The sequence below is a fragment of the Platichthys flesus genome, chromosome 16 (assembly GCF_949316205.1).
Source record: "Platichthys flesus chromosome 16, fPlaFle2.1, whole genome shotgun sequence".
NCBI classification, from domain to species: domain Eukaryota; kingdom Metazoa; phylum Chordata; class Actinopteri; order Pleuronectiformes; family Pleuronectidae; genus Platichthys; species Platichthys flesus.
The window spans coordinates 4,161,890-4,183,828 of NC_084960.1; the positions used below are offsets into that span (position 1 = coordinate 4,161,890).

The 21,939-nt window shown below is 44.1% G+C and overlaps 1 protein-coding gene across 5 annotated transcripts; it reads right to left on the reverse strand.

Annotated features, from left to right (window-relative positions):
• Positions 1–290: 290 nt before the first annotated feature.
• On the reverse strand, positions 291–20,641 carry usp7 (ubiquitin specific peptidase 7 (herpes virus-associated)). 5 transcript variants are annotated; one of them, XM_062407696.1, is made up of 32 exons: positions 20,210–20,641; positions 16,337–16,441; positions 15,903–16,101; positions 15,365–15,415; positions 14,864–15,002; positions 14,482–14,570; positions 14,276–14,384; positions 13,538–13,668; positions 13,100–13,154; positions 12,929–13,009; positions 12,528–12,618; positions 12,335–12,417; positions 11,773–11,882; positions 10,876–11,053; positions 9,745–9,889; positions 9,461–9,591; positions 8,496–8,630; positions 8,190–8,291; positions 7,964–8,069; positions 7,563–7,655; positions 7,343–7,410; positions 7,002–7,102; positions 6,606–6,759; positions 6,430–6,497; positions 5,620–5,728; positions 4,961–5,038; positions 4,748–4,848; positions 4,153–4,252; positions 3,570–3,689; positions 3,398–3,469; positions 3,176–3,263; positions 291–2,404 (listed from the first exon to the last, which is right to left on the reverse strand). In XM_062407696.1, exons 1-32 carry the CDS (start codon positions 20,289–20,291, stop codon positions 2,298–2,300), a joined length of 3,381 nt encoding a protein of 1,126 aa, XP_062263680.1. In that variant the 5' UTR covers positions 20,292–20,641; the 3' UTR covers positions 291–2,297. The 5 variants fall into 5 exon arrangements, with proteins under 5 accessions (XP_062263680.1, XP_062263677.1, XP_062263679.1 ...); XM_062407693.1 differs by having other exon boundaries at positions 5,620–5,722; positions 20,210–20,444; XM_062407695.1 differs by lacking the exon at positions 20,210–20,641 and adding an exon at positions 19,042–19,193.
• Positions 20,642–21,939: the final 1,298 nt, after the last annotated feature.

Consider the following 21,939-nt stretch of genomic DNA (forward strand, 5'->3'; position numbering starts at 1 on the left):
GAAGCGATGGTTTTATTCTTACTTGCACAGATTGGAAGTCAAGATTTGCCATTGAAGCATTTCTGTATTGGGCCCTAAATACTAATAAATAATAGAAGTCTTCTATCCTTTTTATCTGGCGCCATAATCAGGTCAAATTACTTTGATCTAACGACTTAATACATACAAATACAACTGAGTGAGCTGTACTTGATTTTTTTAATAATTAGCAAAGGTTGACAGTGACGATTTCACCTGCTAAACCTGTTGGCGTGGTCTTGGTGAGCATGTTTTCAAGCAGCCGATAGGGGTTTTGTTTTTATAGAAAATTTTATTCAACATACATTTTCCAGCAAAAAGGCAATATACAGGAATAGTTGTCGTACACTGCTGCTACACTGAGGAGTTTTAAACTGGAAAAGATCAAATTAAGGTGTGATTCTGCAGGTCATCTTTGTACTGAACTTTTTTTTTTAACAAGACAAAACCAATGCAGTTAGTTTTGAAAAGAAAAAATCCAAATGTAACAAAAAAAAATCATAATCATCAATGGTACATCAGGAACGCAAAATAAAGAAAAAGAAAAAACCTACACACAAGAAATATGAACACCTGGCTCCTTCTGTACCCAACAACAAAGGTGTGTTTCTCTTAAATTTTACACGTTCATATTTTTTAAATATACAATTCTTAAATGTTGTCTTTACAGAGCCAGCTATACGCTATTAGGGGAGCATTCCATCTGTGCTTTAAAAGAAACCCAAAAAATAAGAAAAACCAACAGAGAGAAAATAAATTCGCAGGGCTTAAAGTGTTTCTTACAATGCTGGTTTTTTGTCTCTACACAATCCTCAAACCTGTGGGGCTCTAAGTGTCTGCAGCTCCCTACCAAGCACAGCGCGGTTACTGCTCCCAACCACGTGGGGGCGACAGTTTCGACCAAGGGTGACGAACGGGCAGGGGGGTGGGGGGGAGAAGGTGAAGCTTGCTTGTGTGTGTTCAGAGGAATGACTGAGAAAGACATGAAACACCTTTGCACCACAAAAAATACAAAACAAAGGAAAGAAGAAGCCGAGGAGGTTGTCTGTTGCGTGTGTGTGTTTTCATTTAAAGTCGCTGAACAAATCGATTGTGTACATTTTTTTCTTTCCAGTCCTGAGAAACCTCTGACGTTAAGTGCCAACAACGTGCAAGATGAAATACAGACAAATTTCTCCTTTTTCGTTTTTCCCCCCAATTTATTTTTCAAACAGATGCTGTGGATTTTCTTATGTTATTATACAAGCTCTGCAGAAAGAAACAAAAAGAAAATGAACTTTTTTCCTCCAACCGAACTCGGTAACATAGAAAGTGTGTTTAAACCTAGAAATACTTGTTTCTGTAGCACTAAAAAAAAAAAAGGGAGCAGGAAATAAAAAGAACCACATCAGGGCAACTAGTGAACCTCGGGATGGACGTCAGATCGCAGCAGGGTTGTTTTTTTTGTTGGTTTTTTTTTGCAAAAAGATTCTTCCGCAGAATGAACTTTGGACCTCTCCCTCTTTTTTGTATTTTTTTTTTTTTTTTTTTTACTGTCAGTTAGTCCTTGCAAACATCCTTTTTATCAAACTCTACCCACTGCAGCGTGATGCCTCTTCAAACACGTCTTTATTTAAAAACAACCCCCCCCCCAAAAAAACTGATGGTGTGGGGGGGGAGCGGGAAAAAAAGCCTGTGAGTGAGGTGGGATCAGGAAAAGAAAAGAAAAACATTGAGTCTAGAAGTTCATCGCATGAGGGTGTATATTATTTAAATCATATCACACCTCCACACACACAAACTCACTATGTTCCACTTCCTCTCCCCTCTCCGCTTATATCATTAAAATCTATTTCCTCTACTTCCAGACAGGCAACAAAAAAAGCAGGCAGTCAACAGGTGGAGAAGCCGGAAGAAAAGCAACCAAACGGGCTCGAACGGAGACGGAGACGATTAAAAAAAAGAAGGAAAGAAAAGAAACTAAAACAAACAACCAAATAAACAGTCGGGAGGTGGTTGGTGCAGTTTATTTTGTGGCTGGAGAATAATCCGTCAGTTGCAGCAAGTTCCGATTCGCTGAAGACATAGTGCCGGTGTAGAGCTGTAGGTGTCCAGGCAGGGTGTTAAAAGTGATAAACACACACGAGCACGCACGCATACACACACACACACACACACACGCCCAAAGTCTCTCGCACACGGTTGGTTACAGTCTGTGGTTATGGTGTGTTAAAGACGGTAGGGAAGAAGGCGGAGCAGGAGGAGGATGAGGAGGACAAAGAGGAAGGGGGCGGGCTGCTTTAGTTGTGGATCTTGATTGCTTTCTCCAGGTAGGTGTAGCGACCTCTCTTTGGAGCTTTGTTGAAATGATCCAACCCGAGCCAGGGGCGCGGTTGGGACATGTTACCTGCGAGGAAGGAGACGCGGCGGAGAAACGGTTACACAACGGAACGTCGGGAAAAGTGCGACAGCAGAGATCGTGACACATGGGACAGTTTGAGCAGCAGTAGCAGAGTTTACATTTTTAAGATGTCAGGATGCATGATCTTTGAGTTGTTATATAGAACTAAGATTTCTAGTTGCGGCAGCATTGAGAATGACTTCAGCCTTCACTCGAGGCAAGCTTGTATGTAAGAGGCAGAGATGGGAAACCAAAAGGCATCATTGTCTAGCGAGCCAACACAGTGGCCATGTTTGACTTCGGACTCACAGCCTGGAGTTGCATTTGTGCCTGGTGCTGTTGGATCGGCCTTTATGACAACAATCGCAATTTCATCTTCAGGACGCACAACTTAACTAGTTAGAAGAAGACGGTTCAATAAGATCCACAAGCAGATGAACAACCACCAGGTGCAACAGCAGCCTCCGTCTCCTCCTTCACATTAACACACTTGAGTGTTGGTGAAACACGATTACAGGCTGCACCGTCCGCTGCTGCATGAAAAGACGCGCTCTGCCTCACGTCTACTGGACGCATGATTTCAGCCGAGTCAAAGTGAATGAGCAGCTTATCAGTTAAGTTCTCTGACGCCTACGTGTGTTTCCTGCATAAATGAGGGATGTGGCTGATTTATTTCTACACTTTATATACATCACATGAAGTCCCTGCCATCAGTGCAGTAGCAGTAAAACCAGCAGTAGGTGCCTGGCCAGCCGCCCACAGAGCTGCAGTAAATACCTGGCTGTTCAAAGTCCTTCAGGTTGACCTCGTACTCGTCTTCAGTGATGTACTGATGCCGGCCCATCATCACAATCGCAAACTTGAACTGAGACAAAACACAAACACATAAAGACACTTTAACTTCCAGCTTAACACTGTGTGGTGGAAAACAAAAAGCTAAATATTCAGCAGAAAACTATTAGAATGCATTCAAATTGGTGCTGTGAGGTGAAGTCTTACCTTCTCAAATTCTTTCTCCTGGATGTCAAGCATGGTCTGGATCCTCCTCATCACGTCCCGAAAAGACTCGCCCTGTGGGGTGAGGGGGGGGGGGGGGGGGGGGGAACCAACAGTGTGAGTTTGGGAAACAGGTGAGCAACACATTACGTTAAAAACATATAAGCACCGGCACCTGTCTGATCTTGAGCAAGAAGGGAATCCCAAAGGTCCCAAAGACCTCTTTGTGGAAGTGAGCGACCGGGATTAACATTTCACTGTCCTTGTCCAAGTCCACCTGGTCCATAGGAAGCTCCTGAAGAGGGGGAAGGAAATGAGAGAGAGAGGCGAGGGTCAAGAGAAGAAGCTCACAACAGGTTTCACAGTGCGTGTTCAGCCAAACTGTGGTTTCTGCTGACCTCCAGTGGCCGACGCTCTAACTGTGCTGCAGTGATGCAGAGTTGCACTCGGGGTGTGGTCGGTACAACTCCACATCACTGTCAGGTGCAGTTCAGAAGCAACAGACTGGAAAAGGTTCAGCCAGAGGTGCTCGGCCCCTTCAGCTCAGTAAATCTTTCATATGTGAAGCGTATTACTTTGAAGGGGCCGAACGCTGGCTGCAAAGTGGCCGCTTGTGTAAATAAAGTTATAAAAAGCCCGTCAGTGTCAGACTGAAGGGTTGAGAGGTGCAGAGCGATGAAAGGAGGAAAAATGGCTAAAAATACAACTTAAAGAGGAGAGTGGGACAGACACAGGAAACGCCTCACATACACACTCACCTCTATTCTGAAGGTGCGGCTGGCAGCCGGAGATAAACATTCTAGCAGCTCGTCCTCCTGGTGAACCCCGATGATTTTATAGCTTACTATCTCTAACAGCCTGAGGGAAGGGGGGGGGCACAGAGAGACAGGCAGCGTTAATACTCTACAGCAGCTTCACAAAGAATGATTTGCAGAGCGTAAAAATCACATTAAAATACAGGGTAATATAAATTAGTGCAGCAAAATTATGACGAGAGACCTAAAAGTCCCAGTGTTGCTAAATATAGCAGCTTTACACAAAAATGAGATGATACTGTACATTTCTGACGGAGGGGTTTTCAGTGAAATCACATTCATCAAGGTCTGAATGTCCTGGGAAATATTTTACACGATAACTTTGGCAGAATATATTAAAAGGTTCACAACTTGTAGTTCAAACTAAACCTTGAGTGACGACGAGATCCAAAGAGTTTCATTCATAAAACACTGTAGATCTGAAAAGGAGCGGATAAGAGTTGAGATCTCTGTCTGAGGCTCAACCCTTTGGAAAGTGTTTCTTTACTTCAGGGCCCGTTGTCTAACACTTTACAGTCATGCACATTAAAACACATACCTGAGCTTGTCGGAGCCCTTTTCGGAGAGCTCCACTGCTTTTTTACATTCTTCCAAAAGGTCCCGCACGCAGCCATGTTTGTCAGGGTAGAGGGTGATCTCCTGCAGCAAACACACACACGCTCACATTTCAACAGTCTACCAGAATCACACATAACATGTCAACTGAGAGGAAACGCATCGTGTCGCTGTTGAAAGTGGGCGTCTGTGTTACCTCCTCTCTGAACGCGGTGTTGAGCCATATGGATTTAAAACTCCTCCTGTTCTCAAAGTCTGTGATCTTCATCTTCAACTGTGGACAAGCAAGAGAGAGCGGAGAGAGAGAGAGAGACGTTACAGAGACGATTCATATGTTTTTGTAATGAGCAAAAACGTGTTTTCATGTCGCAGATTTCAACACATGTTTTACAGTCAGGTTCATATTTTGAGTTTGTTTTCAATGTCAATATGAATAAAAGTATAATTTTCTTTTTTAAAGAATTACTTACAAAGCCAATTTTTGAAGGTTACAATGAATTATGGATGGTTTTTTTAAGTATAAGCAGGCATATATAAATATTTTTGCTTTTACCCGAGCCTGTTCATACACCATTTAATACAAAGATGTTTTCACTTTATAGGTTATATTGTTTATACTTCTTGTACAGTGTATGATGACTGAATTAAATCAATCTGCACCTCATCACACGAGAGAATTTAACAGAAGGTCTGAACATTTAAATTATCCTTTTGAAATGTTCGAAAAAGCTTGAAACTTTGACAGACGTCTTTTAACAAATGCAGCCAAACTATACTTTCAAAAACATTGTCATAAGCGGAGAAAGGACCCCAAAAAAAACACCCAGAAGGCCGAGCGTTGGCAAACGTTCCCACCTGCTGGTAGTAGAGTTTCTTGGGCTGTCTAGGCTTGAAGAATTGCAGCAGGTCCCGCAGCGTTCCCTCATAGTTGTGTCTGAGAGGATTCCCTGGACCGTCCCTGTACCTGGCCACCACACCACCAGGCAGGGGGGGAGGAGGATGAAGGGGAGGAAAGCAGGATGATGGGGAAAAGGGAATGGGTGGAAAAGAAAGAAGAGGAGGAGGAATAAAAAAGGAAGAGGACAAAAAGTGGACAGAGGTAAAGGGAGGTAAACAAGAGGCAAGGACGAGGATATACAGAGAGGAGGAGAGAAGAGGAGGAGGAGAAGAAGAAGGGAGACAGGTGGAGAGGAAGGAGCCGGAGTGGGAGGAGTAAGGAAAACAACAAAGACAGGTGGGGGGGACAGGTTACGCAACATTTCTAACAACAACTGCAAGTTATCAAATTGAAAGCAAACATTGCACAAGCTGTGAGAACGATGACACACGTGTCTTTATCAAACAAACCATAAGATTCATCATCATAAAGTAAATTTCACAATGTCTTCCTGAGAAAACTAAATATTCTAATATATAATCTCTTACTCTTTTTAAACAGGAATAATGACTGAACTGCAAATCTGTAATCAGTCATTTTGGAAAAGGCAAGAAGTCAACCTCCCTCTTGTGTCTTCTACTTTTTATAAACTACTCTTTCATTTCTAAAAATCCTTGACTTTAGCATAATACATGAAGAGGTTTCTACATTTAATTTGTTTTCAAGTCGTTTTCAAATATTTGACATAATTATCATCTGTGTGTGTGTGGATGAGCGAAGCCTCCTACCCCTGTGACTTGAAGAACTGCAGCAGCATTGGATCTGTGTTCAACCTCTGCGCTACCGTCTTGGCCACCTGACAAACACACAACACAAACGTTACCAAAAGCAGAAGTCACCAGGGCCCTGTCAGATTTCTTCCTGGTCAGTCAGCACTCAGGGACAGTACTGGGAGGGACCATACCTGAAAGTAGTTCATGCGGTTGGACAGTGTGACCACGAAGCCTGGGTCGTTGTGGATGGTCTTGTCGCAGAAAATGACGTCCACCCGGTGGTACAGATCCCGGAAATAGTCCTTGGCTGTAGGCAGCTCGCTGCTGTCGTTCTCTGGGTCGTCCCTGTGTGATCGGAGGAAAGTGGAAAAAATTAGTGAATCAAGATACAGAGTGTAGGTTGTTGACAGGAAAAGACAAGTAAGTATACGCAGGTTTTATTAAATGTGGGTAAATCCGCCAAAAATTGGAGAATCCCGATTGACAGTAGAGGAGTTTGCCTTTCTGCTGTGCTTTATATGTACACGTAACCTTTATGTAAAAAAAGTGTTGATAGAGTGGCATGCACAGACAAAAACAAGTCTTACTTCTGGAAGACAATGATGTCCCCATCCATGAGCTCGTCCAGGGCTTTGTCAAGAGAGACATCATAGTCCTGTATCCGCTCCGTTAGATTGGGCTTTACTTCCTGTAAAAAAATAAAAAAAAGTGAGCATGGGAAATGTAGACAGACAAATAGTGAAGACATATGGAAATACACAAGATGCGATGTAAACATGCAGAGCTACAAAACAGGAAAGTGTGAGAAGAAGAGTGTTGGATAGAGGAGCCTGGGAATGTGAAGACTGAGGGAGCGGGTGAGGAGGTAGAACAAGTGAGAAAAGAGACAGAACTCTGCCAAGAAGTGAGTGGAACATAAATAGCTCACCTCATAGAGGATAAGGCTTGTTTCCTGCTGAAAACCTGCTCTCTCACACATGACTGGCAGTAGGTCTCCTGGTTACACAGAGGAAAGAGCAGCACAAACACAATTTAATCTTTTAGTTCAACACATTTTTAACAGTGGACTCAATGTTTCTATTACATAAACTCTTATAGAGTGACAAAGTGTTCAGCTTAAATTAGACCTGGACGTTACTGCTACTTACTTATTTTGCAGGATATAGGTGTGTAGATATGTCCACAATAATTTAAGCTTCTGGTTTTGGGGTCATACATCTTCAAGAATAACATGACATCATCTAAAAAAAAAATACAGGGAAAATGTGACTTAAGATACAAACAGGTTAACAATAGAGGTCAGGAAGAATATTCAGAAATAAAACTGTTCATGCTGTGAAGCGGCATTTCAAGTATTTCAGGTTTCAATGTGTCTGTGCAACACAAACTGAATGTTGTCACTTTGTCAGTTTAACGAATGAATCATTTGTTATTTTGTCCTGTCATTGGCTCAAACTAGAACTTTTTCAACATCACATTATTATTACAAAGGAAAGTAACAGAAAACGTGAAACACTGAGCAGGATGGCGGTTGATCTGTCGAACTTACGGTCTTTATCAAACTTGGGTAACGTGGCCCCGCTGGCGGCCATCTCCGGATCCACCGTCTCTAGAAATATTGTCCAGGGGTTCTCGTTGTCGCTTAAGTCGATCATCTGAAATACAGACAGGAAAATATTTTAAATGCCATTTCATTTTAACTAGGATCAGGGTGAGACAACGAAAAATGCACTTTAGTACAAAACCAAAACAGCCCCTGGGACACGAACACTTACCGACTTGTTGCAGTCGGCCTCGTAGTCGAGCATGGCAGGTCGCTTGGTTCCATTGCTCCGGGCCTGCATGGGCCACAGCCTCATCTGGTCCTGTGGGAAACCCTGCAGCACATCAATGTGTGAGAATCTAGCCAACCGTTTTTATTCTAATGTCGATGTCGCTCGAGAGCAAACATTCAGACAGGATTTGCCTCTCAGACAGGCAGCACATTATATTTAATGAGACCGCTGAAGTAGGATGAATACAAAGAGCAGCGAGTGGGTTTGGGGTTCAGTAATATTTCATCAAATGCTGGAGTCCCTCACCATTGTCTGGGAGAGGTTCTGGACAAACTCCTGCAGCGTGGAGCTCTTCAGGACCTTGAAGACGGTGTACTTGACTTTCTCCTCGTCGTACATGTCGTTGCCCTGATGACCACAGAACTGGTCTTCTGTCACCATCTGCCACGGAGGGGGAGGAGCACAGGAAAAAAACAGCCTTAGTCACCGGCACTTTAGACTTCATTAAGAAGTGAAGCGTGATGAGGGAGAGAATCAAAAGCTTAAAATATGAGCAAACAGAAAACAAATTAATTTAAATATGTGATCTGACTTGTTATTGGCCAATACACAAGATATAGACTCAGATGGGGCAAGAAAAAAAAATTAAGACGTGACTAATAAATGTTGTAAGCACACACTGTGGAACTAGAGCACGTGTTTGTGCCTGGCTGTCAACAACATACACGACATTGACTGTTAACGTTCTGTTTAGTCTACGCTTCTCATGTAACTATTTTAACACCACACACTTTTTTAAACTACAGGAACAATGTCAGTTACTTGATGCAGTGATTTGTTAACAAGGTGACAACAACAGTCTTGGTGACACATTTTGTGACATACAATTCCACATGGTAAAGCACAAAATGCATATTGAAAGTGAACACGCATCCTCTTTCTAACATTTCCCCCCCATTACCAGAGACAAGCAATGAAAGAAATTAGCACCAAGTGATGTAATAAAATGTCAAATAATCTTCAAAGAGGCAAAAACTTTTAACAGATGATGTCCTATCGCAGTTTCTTAGCAGTCCTGCACCCCTACATACTTTAAGGGTTTTGCTGCGTTCACACTCTGAATCACTGCTAATCATAAATTTTCTACCTGTCAAAGCACAACAAAGCTTTGATTTCCCACTGGCTCCGTCCAATGTGTAAAGCTTTAGTGAAACACAAAAATGGCAGGTTTCTAGTCATTTCTAAAAGTGTTGAGGCGCCTGGTTCCCTACCTGGACCTGCATGTAGAGGTGGGCCTCCTGACGCTCCTTCCTCTTCTGGGCCTCGACCCTTTTCTCCTCCTGCAGACGCTCCACCAGCTGCTGGGGGATGTCCACGTCAGTCATCGGCGAGAGCACCTCACCTAAAATCACAGGGTAGGACCAGGTTTAATCGATTTGTGTTTACAGCCACTGCGACAATCATCGTGGAGAAGTCAGTCATCAGATGACAAAGTGGAAACAGATTTCATTTTCCCACATCCCTCATAAACATGTTGAGGGAATGTGTCACTTACTGAGCTTTGACTCTCGGATGTAGACCAACATGTAGGCGTTGGTGCAGTGGCGCACTGAGAGGTCATCATCGTGTCCGCCATAGTTGTGTTCTATGGCTTCCTCCTTGGTGCATCGTGACACCACGTCATCGTCAAACTTGCACCACTGCAGACAGAGAGAATGATAGACAAGAGGGGGCAGGGGGTTGTGAAGGAGGAGGAGGTCAAGTATGAGAGAGGGGGGAGGGCAGAGGAGACGGGGCAAAAGTAGGGCAGAAAGGGAGGTTGTCGCCGGAGGAGGGGATGTGAGGAAAAGAGAAAACCAGAGTGAGTTAAGACAAACGTTTACATGAGATCGTCCTGATATGCTTTCAATCCAGCCTGACACAAATAATCCCTTCATTAATTTACCCTTCCCTCAACTTAAATTATAATATCTAAACAAATGTTCCATCCTGTGACTCTTTAAATGGAATGCTGGAATAATTTGCACACGGATGCTCAACCAGTCCACCTTGTTTATAGACAACACTGCAATGCACTAATAAATGTGCGAGTCAGGAGTATAGCAGGTGAGTGGGAGTGGCTGAGGGTGTGTAAGTGCTGTTTTGCAACACCTTCAAATTTACAGTTCTAACATTGCGTGTGAAAAACAGACGACAGAGGAGACAAGATGTCAGCAAACGAAGCTGAACTCTTTTCTTTTATACATTTAGTTCCTGAAAGGCGTTGTGTTTTCTGTAGCTGGTTTTCTTTAGGTGAATCTGAGTCGTACCCTGGTTTTAAACATCTCGCTCATCTCATGTCCTGCTCATTTAATAGAATGATCTTTGGGCAAATAGTAACTATAGCTCTTAGCAGTCCTGATAATGGTGTCATTGTTAGACCAATTAACTTTAGTAGCTCCTGTTGAATGTCTACAATGCTCTGCAGCTGTCTACAGCTGTCTACAATGCTCTGCAGCAGAACAGTGTAGTCAACAGTGTCAACTGCATAAGTTGAACACCTGTGGAATACTAGACTCCTTATAAAGACAAAAACAGGCCAGTGCTTTTCAAAGTCACAGCTATCTAGATGGTATAAATCACATCTACCCCATTAAACCCCACAGATTTTTGGGTGAAAGGTGTATAAAAAAAAAATTGTCCTCACGATTGGTTCCTTGACGCTCACTTTGCCGTCTCCTTTGGGATTAAGATAGACGACGTAGTGCCCACCATGGTTGTCCCCGCTGTGGACCAGCACTGCATGCAGGATGTAGTTGGCCGGGTCCTTAGAGTCCGTCTTCTGAAGGAACTCATCCAGAGGTAACTGATCTGGAAACTCAAACCTATTGAGGAGAAAGAGGGAGAAGGGGAGGCGGAGAGGATGGATGTGAAGAGAGATTGAGATGAAGAGTGATAGGATGGAGAGAGAGAGGGGAGATTGGAAAGGAAAGAAAGACCGGCAGGGGGAAATGGGAGAAAAGGGTTAACGGGGAATAAATATAGATAAAAAGAATTGATGGGTAGAATTAAAGAGGATGGAAAGAGAAGGGCCAACTGTTAACACAATGAAACAAATATATGTAGGAGAGGACGTAGGACTGTGGCAGCGTCATACAGATGGCTCAAGGCTTGTGGGAGAGGCCAGAGGAAAATGTTCTATTCTAGATGACTGGCTCAAAGTGTCATTATCCTGGTGGATTGTTAAAACACCATTAGCCTCCACAATGCATTACACGTCCCACAGGAAACACTAAGTGACTCACTTTCTCAGTCACTCGGTGCAGAAGGTCAGTGCATGCTGTTCAGAGATTGAAGACTCGAGCACCATTTCCGAAAATACTCCTCTCCTTTAACCCGTGTTAATATGGACCAGACCTTCTCTAAATGATGTTACCAGCACGAAGCGACTGACGCACTGAGTGAGTGTGAGTGGGGCTGATCTACTTTAATCAGGCCTGTTTGTGTGTGAGCATGACTAAAATTACTGCCTTGCAGTTATTAGCCTTTGTGCATCCACACTTCAAAAAGTCTGACACGTTGACCACAAGGCCGGATCTGTTACCTGTCATTGATCTTGATGTTCTGGTCGGTCTGTGGGTCATACATGAACCTCATCAGCTGCAGATGAAGGATCGGAGGGAAAGTGAGGAACTTCACTCCTTTTTCTGCTTCCTGCAGAGCAAAACACAAACATGTCAGGTATCTGATCCAGACGGCTCATTTATATTCATGCTTGAACCACAAGGTCAGCGTTAATCAAGTTCATCGGTCTTAGATGCAATTGTTGAGACTTCAACTCTATCCAGGTCTTTCTGTTATTATTGCAATGTCTTAACACTTTACAATTGGTTAGGATCTGACTTTAGATCTAAACACTAAATAACATGAAGATAGATATCGTTTCCAGCTCTTAAGGCATATTTATGTTGATTCATGAGCACGTACTGACTGTCTCAAATTCATATTGCACCTTGTCATCAGGGCCCTGCTTTACTGTATAATGACAATAAATATTGGCTTCAACATATTTTACAATCCAATTTAGATATCACAAACAAAAAATGACTTGATAAAAAGGAACAAACAACATAAATAATGTAGACCCAGTCAGTGTGAAGCCTCACCTGCAGGCCATGCTCTCCTGCGTCGTATTTGTTGTCTCCGTCTAACTGTTCGGTCGCAACATAATCTTTGAACGACTCAAAGACTGGGGGGGAAAAAGCAGAGATGACTGATGAGACTCGGGGAAACAACCGTGATGCTAATGATGGCAAAGTGCCAGATCAGCCAAGACGCTGCGTCAACGCTGCTACTCACTGTTCTTCTTTCCTTTAATGCTTAGTTGGATGTCATAGTAGTCCTCTATCCGCTCTGACCGGTAGTCCACATGTTTACACTGGATATATGACTGCAGAGCGAGAACAAAGACACACACAGGGATCAGACAATGACTCAGCTAGAGAATAACAAACATGATTTCTAAGGAGGACCACTTCTTGATTCACCCTCCTCCTTTTCTTAAGAGGTTACATCAACAGCTGACCTTGTTCCAGGCAACAGCCAGTGTTAGGACAGACCACTTTATTTTATGTGTGTGCAAAAGCCTCTATCTTCAACAAATACATCTGCCTCTTTGAACAGTATCTTGATAACGCTTCTCATAAATACACAAAGGTGACTGAAAGCATGAGGAGGAGGGAGAAGAGGAGGAAACATACCACCATCTTTCCTCTGAAGAGCTTGGGGATGGTTCCCTCAACACAAGTTCCTTTCATTTTATTCTCCACATTGTCCAGGAGCTGGAAGAGACACATGCAGACGCTGTAGCACGTCAGGTATTCAGCCCACATAAATGTACACATTCTCCAAGACACAATGAAAGGACTCACCACTCTGCACAGCTCCTGCACATCATGTTGCATGAAGCTATCTAGTGTTTCCCATCTTCATATAAACAAAAGCAAGGAGTTAGATACAAGAACAACATAACTGAAAATAGTTTAAATACAACCAGGAAGAAAGCATCAAAGCATCAAAGCAACAACCATCAGTGCAGCATTTGTTTCATTGTTATTCCTCTTTCCATTCCACCTACAGTTAACATCCAACATTTGTAATATTCACTGACACAAACAAAGATCAGCTTTTCTAAAATGACAGGTTTGCCTTGCGGAGGATGCTTCTTTTATATTGAGCAGACATAACAATATGTGATGTTTTGAGCATAAGAAAATATAAAAGCACCACAAGCCAAAAGACACTATTTACTGGTGTTAACATCTTATTATACTCTTGATTTACCGACTATTTAAAAGAGTCTGACCTACCCAAAAGACTTGGTGAGTTTCTTGGTGCCGACGGGTTTGTCGCTGTGTTGCAGCTCGTAGAAAACCCTCTGCAATGCAAGGGGGACACTCTTGGACGAGTCGTCTCCCTCTGTGGGCATCATGTACACCGCCTGCAAGGATTCAAACCAGGTTTAGTCCAAAAGGCGTTTTTTTTAAAAGGTAATATTCACAAGGAAGTTACTGTTAGAACTTCTACTTATTGGTAGATCATACAGCATGCAGAGCACACACAGACAATAAATGCAGGATGAGAATCTCCGTACACAGTGAATTCAGAATTTCAGAACATTTACTTCAGCATAATGACGCAACATATCAAAATCTAAAAACTAGAGTCATCAGAAGACATGTCCACCCAGTGAAACCCTAAATAGTCACAATTTCACTACCTGATTGATATCAAATAAGTTTCATCAGGGTTTCCGTGATGCACATTTTGCAGCGTAAGCTCAGAGTTCTTGAAGTTTGTTTGAATCACTTTAGAATGTATGGTGAAAGCACTTTCCATTAACATCGAAATAACTAAATGATTATTGGTGAGGGGGAACAAACGTTTGTCTCCACTGCTGAACGAGTACTAGAGGAAACATTGCTCATGACAAACTCAAATTGGTTTTCGAGTTCAGCTCCAGAAACAAATGATTACAGACATATTGATCACTATAATATACCTACCAACCTCATACACTGATAAGATACACAAAGATAAAAGCATACCCGTCGTAGTTGGTTGGTGAAGAAGAGTGTCTGTAGCAGGCTGTTCATGTAGCAAGTCGCTCCCTGGTTCTTCAGTCCAACATAGCCTGTGTGTTTCTTAGAGTCCCAGCTGTTCATAGAGAGAAAGATGATTTTAGGGTAATGCATCATAAAAACCAAAATAGAGAGAATGAAACCCAGTCCAGAGAGAATGAGAAGCTACATACGCCACTCCGTGTGGTGCATCTGCCTGGACGTAAACTTCAAAGGTGACTTTGTCGTCATCGACGAAGCCCCTCTCTGGATCGGTCACATCCTGAAACGCACAATCACCAAACACATTCATATCAGTAGGAAAAGGTATAAGCTAAAACAGGCAATAGCTTAATATCATAAACTAACTTAAGACAAAGACCAACAGATACACATGTGCAGGTGGTATTTTGTTGCACAGAAATTAAACAGCTCTTACAGCACAGCCTACTTTATTCAATAAATAAAAATTACGTTTTTGCAGAATCTTCTGAGTGTCTTCTCTACCAGTCTGTGAAGAATAAGAATTTTGGTGGTTCGTTTCTGCCTTCCAGTTCTGTCTGTTTCTGTACTTACACTCCAGGACATGAAGTTGGAGAAGCCCCAGTCATTCTCTTTGTGGAAGAACAGGTGACTGATCCTGCGGCTGAAAGACTTCTCATCGTCTTTGTAGTTGATGATCTTCAACATGGCCTGCGCATGGCAAGACCACGACCTGGAACACCAAGAACAGCATCCACAAGACAGTAAATCAAATATGTCATGTTCACTCATAAACAACTGCCTTTCCATTGAATTTAAATGGTATATGTAGCTCAAGGTGTGTGAATTTTGGTGCAATTATTAAATTAGCAATTGTAGAAAATTGTGCAGGCTACAACACAATGTCAGTGAACTTCTGTGATCTGAGCTTAGAAGGCCAGTTAACATAGTACACAAATTATAAAAAAAAAAAAGCATGAAAGAATGTCAGAAAATTGCAAGATAACAAGGATTTTAGTCATATTTTAAAATTCCTTCATCATTGGTGCAGGCAGGTGCTTTTGCAAATTGCATTATAAATTGAATAGAGATCACCTGGGACATGCGGTGATGTCTGCATCTAACATTTCAGTGTTTTGGCCAAAACTACATCAGGAAGGAAAAGGAGCAAATAAGATTACAGTAAGTAAGCAAAACCAGGGAGCTTAGAAGAGCAGTTGACTTTTTCTGTCAAATGTACACGCGTTAAAGACACCAGCAAGGTTAGACACCAAGAAGAGCGTAATAGCAATTTTGAAGGAGCTGCAGGAAATCATGTTCTAAACTACTGACACACTGGTTATAGCTTTGTAAATGAGCAGCAGACAAACTCATAAGACATTCTGGCATGAAGAAGACAAACTGGAGGATGATTTGATGTTTGATGTTCTAATGAGAACAAAGATCTGCAAATCATACAATAAACTATCAAAACACTGACGCATGATGGCACAACATCATGCTAGGAGATCAATTACCAGCCCTGTAAGTTAATGCATCTGTAAAAAATAAGAAACCAAGACCAACAAAAATCGTTGTCTGCCTAAATCTACTCGACCCCCCCCCCCCCCCCCTGCTCGACCAAGACACCTACGTTGAGTCGGACTCTGCGTTACACTGTAGGAAGAAGCCCACGCTCTTCTGGTGTGGCCGGTCTGGATAGAAGCGCGGCATCACCATTATCTTCCATGGAAGGTTCCGGACAAAGCAGGACGGGCTGAGCACCGACTCGCTCAGGCGGCTGAAACGTTCGACCACAAAGCGGAAAGTCGCCTCTGACCGCCAGCTAGTGTCTGTACAGAGACGAGGGGAGAGGGGGAACGATTATACAGGTTAATGGGGGCTTAGATTAGATGGTGAATATAAAAACAGCTTTAGATAGCAGTGATTTCACACCCAAACGTGTGGCTTATAACTTCAAAGCCAATTAAATCGAGCCATTTGCAGGATTATGCCAAATGGATCACTACTTAGGATAATTTTGTTTAACAGATCAAGCAAAGTTCCATTCATGCCCATCCTACACACCGTCTTCCATGTCGTCCTCTGTGTTGTTGTGTCCGTCTGGCATGGCCACGTTACCATTGATCACAGGGTTGGCTGGCAGTCTTGGAGGATCGTCTGTGTCCCCAGCTATAAAATGAGACAAAACGTTAAGACATTATATAAAGCTTCTAGTGGAGATAACAGTAAAGAGACCTCCTCCCTTTCTACAGACACTGCCTTGCTATCTGCTCAGTCAGAAACAACGGGACCAAAAGTTCAAATAAGGTTTAACACATCAACACCAATTCCCCCTCATTGAACGAACGCAACAAGCAAATAAAAGCACACAAAACACGATCTTCTACACTATTAAACGTAACATGTCGATTCTGTATTAAGAAAGTAAGATTTTCAATTCTTTGGTTGTGTAGAGGAAGGAAATATGATGTGAGATTATTTTGCTCAGTTTCTTTGAATACAAGTGTCCACTTAAGAGCAGAAGAGACTGACCATTCTGACAATAGTTTAAACCATAGAATAAAAACAGCATCAACTAAAGATTGGACCCCTCCGTCTTTATACTCTGCATTGTTACTGGGAAAACCCTGATGAGACAGCATGACACGTCTTCTTCCCCCGTCCGTGTGTCCGTGTGCAAAAAGAGAATTTGTGTGTGTGCACGCAACAAAGACCGTGCTACATTACAGTAGGCTGGGTAATTATGGACACAATACAGGATTAAGCGGCAAGTCATCGCTCAAACAAAAACACACACGAGCGCGCAGACGACAACAATTATGCGGGCTGGATAATGAGACGACTCGATGCACAGTCACGTCGATCAAAACAATCTGATGAAAGAACCGGGGGAGTGTAAGGCAGACTTCTAGGAGCGAGTGAAAACTGCCTGGATGCTGAGATGATGACAATGATGCTACAAAAAAGAAAAACAGACCCCAGAGCTGCGTCGGCAACGATGTGAATACGCAGGCACGTCTGCTAATGTGCTGCTGTGGTAACCTGTCTCTTACACTGTGTTTCATACGCATCTGCTCCTCATCTTCCTCGAAGCTTACATGCACAGCGGTGCCTCCGGGTAACGTTACTGATCGAGTCCTCTAGGAGACTGACCTTGTTTCCCCAAGTGGATTACACCCTGCTAATGGGACCTGTCACTCAACTCCTCGACAACTTCTTTTCCCACCTACTGCGCTGGCCCAACTTGAAAATCTGTAAGTTTGTACAACCATTAGTCACAGGCATCTGCATAAAGGGCAATGTAGGAATTCATATTTGTCCAAAAAGCCCTAAATTGAAATGATTTCACAGCAACTGATCTGAATCCCTCCAGTGGCTGCACTACAGCATTACCTGTTGATAAAAAAAGGCACAGACAGAGTTTGTCTGTTAAGCTACAATGACTGAGAAGGGATTCTAAAGTCTTAAAATCTTCCCAAATCCACAGCCAAGGACTGAAATAGCAAATAAAAGTTTCAATCACTGTCCAATCAGACAAAATTAAAGCTGGGCAACCAGAGACACCAACACAGATGTGTTTAACCAACAACAACATGGTGGTCAGAGCACAGCTGATCCTGTTACAGTGATGGTGCCGAGAGGGTGAAATGCTGTTTCATGCATCAGACAACATCCACAGTGTTTCTATATCAATATATCAACAAGTGCAAATATCCCTAATTGAAACTGTGGCTTGAAAATCACCAAAAAACTTTCATAATAGATTTAAGCCCTCTTCTATTAGTATATAATGTGCAGATGATGGTTAAGCCAAACAGCATGTGGGCCCCCTAAGGAATAAGGAGCTGTGACGCATGTGTTTCTATCAGCACTAAGACAAAGTTGGACATATCAACTTGATCCCACTGTCCTTGCGAGGCTGCAGTGAACTGGGAGAGAACCCAAGAGGCATGAGCCTGCAAATCCTGTGTGAGGAAGTCTGCTGAGTGCACCTGCTGCTGGGGAAACAAGTACTCAAAAGACGAACGAGTGCAAATGTGCAAATGCCATCTGGAGCCCTTTCTCCCTAATGGCCTCTTGTCATTAGATAAGATAAGCCCTATTATGTGCGGCGGAACAACAAGCAACAAGGCGCGTGTGGACGGACACTGGGATCCCTGGGAGTGAATGACGCAGTGATGCTGAGGGCTCCCAGCAGCGCTGCCTCCTCGAAAGTTGACATTAGCACAAACTGAACAAAAACACACACGCAGCGCGGAGGTCCTGCGTGTGCTCGGCGGTGAACATCAGCAGGAAGAGCCCCCCCTCCCCTCGACCGCACATCGGAACAAACAAAAACACAGATCATTAAAAATGGCGAGCTCCATGCCGTTTGCTTCTCCATACAATGAAGCAGCAAATCCCCGCGCTGCCCCTGGCTCGGGGCCCTGCTACCGCAGCGGCGACTACCGTTACTTTCCAGCACTGCCACACGGCTCACGTTACACGCTGTCAAACGTCAACAACACAAAAGTAACACACAGCCGGACCATCGTGTGATCCAGTCATCGTGCAGGGTTTGCGGTGATCAGCAGGTGAATCCCTCAGCTCGTCCTCCCCAACGGTCAATTTAGCAAATCCGGGATTGACGCATCTGCGTTAGCATTAGCTACGTTGCTATCTAGCCACTAGCTACACACCATCGTATGTGGGCCGTTATTGGCTAACGTTAGCTGGGATCACAAGAACCACGGAACATGCGGGAATGAACGCAAAGAGCAAAACCTCACCGAGGTGAAGCGCGTTGCATCGCCGTTAGAGACGAGTGGGAAATGATGAAATTACGCGAAGCAGACGTTCGGGGCCCAGCATTCGTGCAGAAGCCCAATCGGACGTTGCAAAATACAAGCCACCATTTTGGAACGCTTACACACCCCCTCCGTGAGCATTAGCCGATCGGCTAGCTAGCATGCTAGTCAGCGAACGCACGCAAAGGAGCTAATTCGCCAGTTTGCAATTAGCTGCCTCCTTCTAGCGGGGTTCGTCGTGTTTTTTACCCGCTAACTGTGGGGTAAAGGAGACGCGTCTCTCCTTCCAGCCGAGTCACTTCACACCAAAGCCACATTAACCAGCTTCGCATTCAAGCAGCCACACTAGCAGGTTCCCCCCCGGAGGTAGTGGCTGGCGTGCAGGCCCCACGTTTAATTTACACGCCAATCAGACACGATGCAAAAACGCACAATTCTGAGAGGATGGAGTAAAGTTAGCATGTGGACCAGCTACTGACACTGTATTAAAACGTTATTTTACTAAGGGGAGCTTGTTGCTTTATTAACCGTGTCGCTAACTTTCGTGAGAAACACCGGTAACTGGCTAAATCTACCCCAAAGCCTGCAGTGAAGTCAAAGTAGCCAGATGAATTAACCTAGTGATGAATCCATGTTAATTGCAGGAACCACCACGTTGTCTGCAAACATTTAGATGCTCGGCGATCCGCGGGCCTGCAGCCCAGTGGGAGCATGTGGAAGCGGCGATGATTTGGCAAACTGCATCTGATCCTTCTTGTTATTGAGTTAAATCCTGAGCCGTTCGCTCAAAAGGAAAAGACAGTGACCGAGGTGAATGAATGGTTTCTGGGGGCTGATCTCCAGCCGTGTGGATAAATGTATTCCCCCGGGCTCGTGTACACGCAACGGGATGATACGGGCACACGAACTGGAGCAGGGGAAACACAAGCTCCGCTCGCTAATAACGCAAAATGAGGTCAGCTCCGCACAAGTCTGCTGCATCGGACGCACAATCAGCAGAATGCAAGCCGGCTATCCTGGCTAGCTTCGGGCCTTCGTGTTTACTATAAAGTGCGACTCATCCTGCACAAATAAACTATCGCGCCGCTGTGAAATTTTGCATGATAACGGGGTAAATTTCCCATTAATTCTTCGTAGCACCAGAACTCACCTTCCATCTCCATGTCCTCCGGCTCACTGAGCTGCTGCTCGCCGGCTTTCTGCTGCTGCTGCTGCGTGTGGTGATGGTTCATGTTGGCAGCTGTTGTTGTTGTTGTGGTCGTGGTGCGGGGCTCCCTGCTATCTCTGTTCCCCTCGACCTTGTCCAGGGTCGGTTCGGAGGGGACCCGGGTTCTGGACTGCTGGCGAGGCGCGGTAGGATGCGGAGGTGGGGTGGACAGGTCGAGCCTCGGCGGCCGGGCCTGCTCTGCTGCGACCTCGGCCTTGTCCGCTGTCAGCGCCGGGGAGTGAGGAGGGGAGGACGGCGGGGGAGCGGGTAGTGAAACGCGGACGTATTTGCTCGCTATTCGCCCAATCTCGGCGCCTGTGGTGGGTGCGAGTCGCTGGCTTGACGGCGGGGGTGGGATGGATGGATGAAACCGGGGCTCCTAGGAGGGAGGCCCGCGGACAAAAAAAAAATTAGCTAAATCAATCCCGTCTTTACCCCGGGAAATGTGGGGCAGAAAGACGACTCACAGCACGACCTGCAGCCCGACGAACAAATACCCTGGTGGTGGCTAGCGTGGAGCTACCTGACACTGGGCAGCCAGCGCGTGATAAAGGTGCAACAACAATGAAAACAAAGGCTCATTTGCAATAGACACACGCTCAACAACTTTCCTGGCGATGTCCCCAGTCCGTGTGCTCCTCCGATTGTCCCTCGTCTGGGGGAGAGCGGAGGGAGAAGCTATCCATTCAAACCAGTTTCCAATACGGGGAATAGCACTGCTGTTAATTTTTGAAGTTAGCGGAGACAGAGTTGCCGCGGCCCCGACATGAACCGAGATATCCTGCCTGAACCGCCGCAGAAAAACCGATCAACGACGCGACGCGGCCCCTCGTTGCATTTCCAGCTAAAGCCCCCGTGTGTCTGGTGAGGAATGTGCCCGGTCATACAACGGTGGCCTGAGCTGTGTGGCTCTCAACCCGCTCCTCCCGTGCGCCGTGATGTGCTGGGTTCTGAGGTAAATCTCAAAATGGCGGTCGCGCTCTTCTCTGAAATGTCACATCCGCATGGAGATCCAAACACTGGCCCATCCCCGGCCAGGTTCACATCCATGTTGAGCGGCGGGGATCCGGCGCGAGCATGCGATCCCGAGTGGAATAGTACCAACGAGAAGCGGCTCCATGAATGAAAATGACACGGATTGATTTCATAGAGAAGAAACTTGTGCACTGGAATAAGTTAATTTCATTTGTAAGGGCTCATGGCTTTCCTGCAGCTTATTGCAAAAAACTAAAATACTTGTTTGTTAACAGAGCAGTATTGCAAATTATTTTGTAATGCTTGTTATATTGTATATAAATACTGCATACATTTCTTCCTGTCTTTACGCTGTACTAGTTTATTTGCATTCATATCTTTCTATATATTCTTTTATATTCCTTACACTTAAGTAATGCATGGTACTTATTGACTCTTGCTGCTGTAATACTGCAAATTTACCCATTTTGGGACTATTAAAGGATTTTTATATTTGATCTTATTTGATCTTATATATATATATATATATATAGGATAAGATAAGATAAGATAAGATAAGCTATATATATTACCCCTTAAATCAAATAAAGATACATAGTTTTATCCATTAAACTTGTAGATTTTCACTGTAGGATTTTACTTCAAGTAAAAAATGAATGCGTTTATTCTTTATTCCATTGTAGTTTCCTGCAGCATTT

Excerpts from the sequence above, each read along its gene's own strand:
- usp7 (XM_062407696.1), bottom strand. The coding sequence starts at position 20,291 with ATGAACCATCACCACACGCAGCAGCAGCAGCAGAAAGCCGGCGAGCAG. Across the intron at positions 16,442-20,209 it reads GGAGGACATGGAGATGGAAG|CTGGGGACACAGACGATCCT; the intron begins GTGAGTTCTGGT and ends CTCATTTTATAG. Across the intron at positions 5,039-5,619 it reads AGAAACTCTACTACCAGCAG|TTGAAGATGAAGATCACAGA; the intron begins GTGGGAACGTTT and ends GCTTGTCCACAG.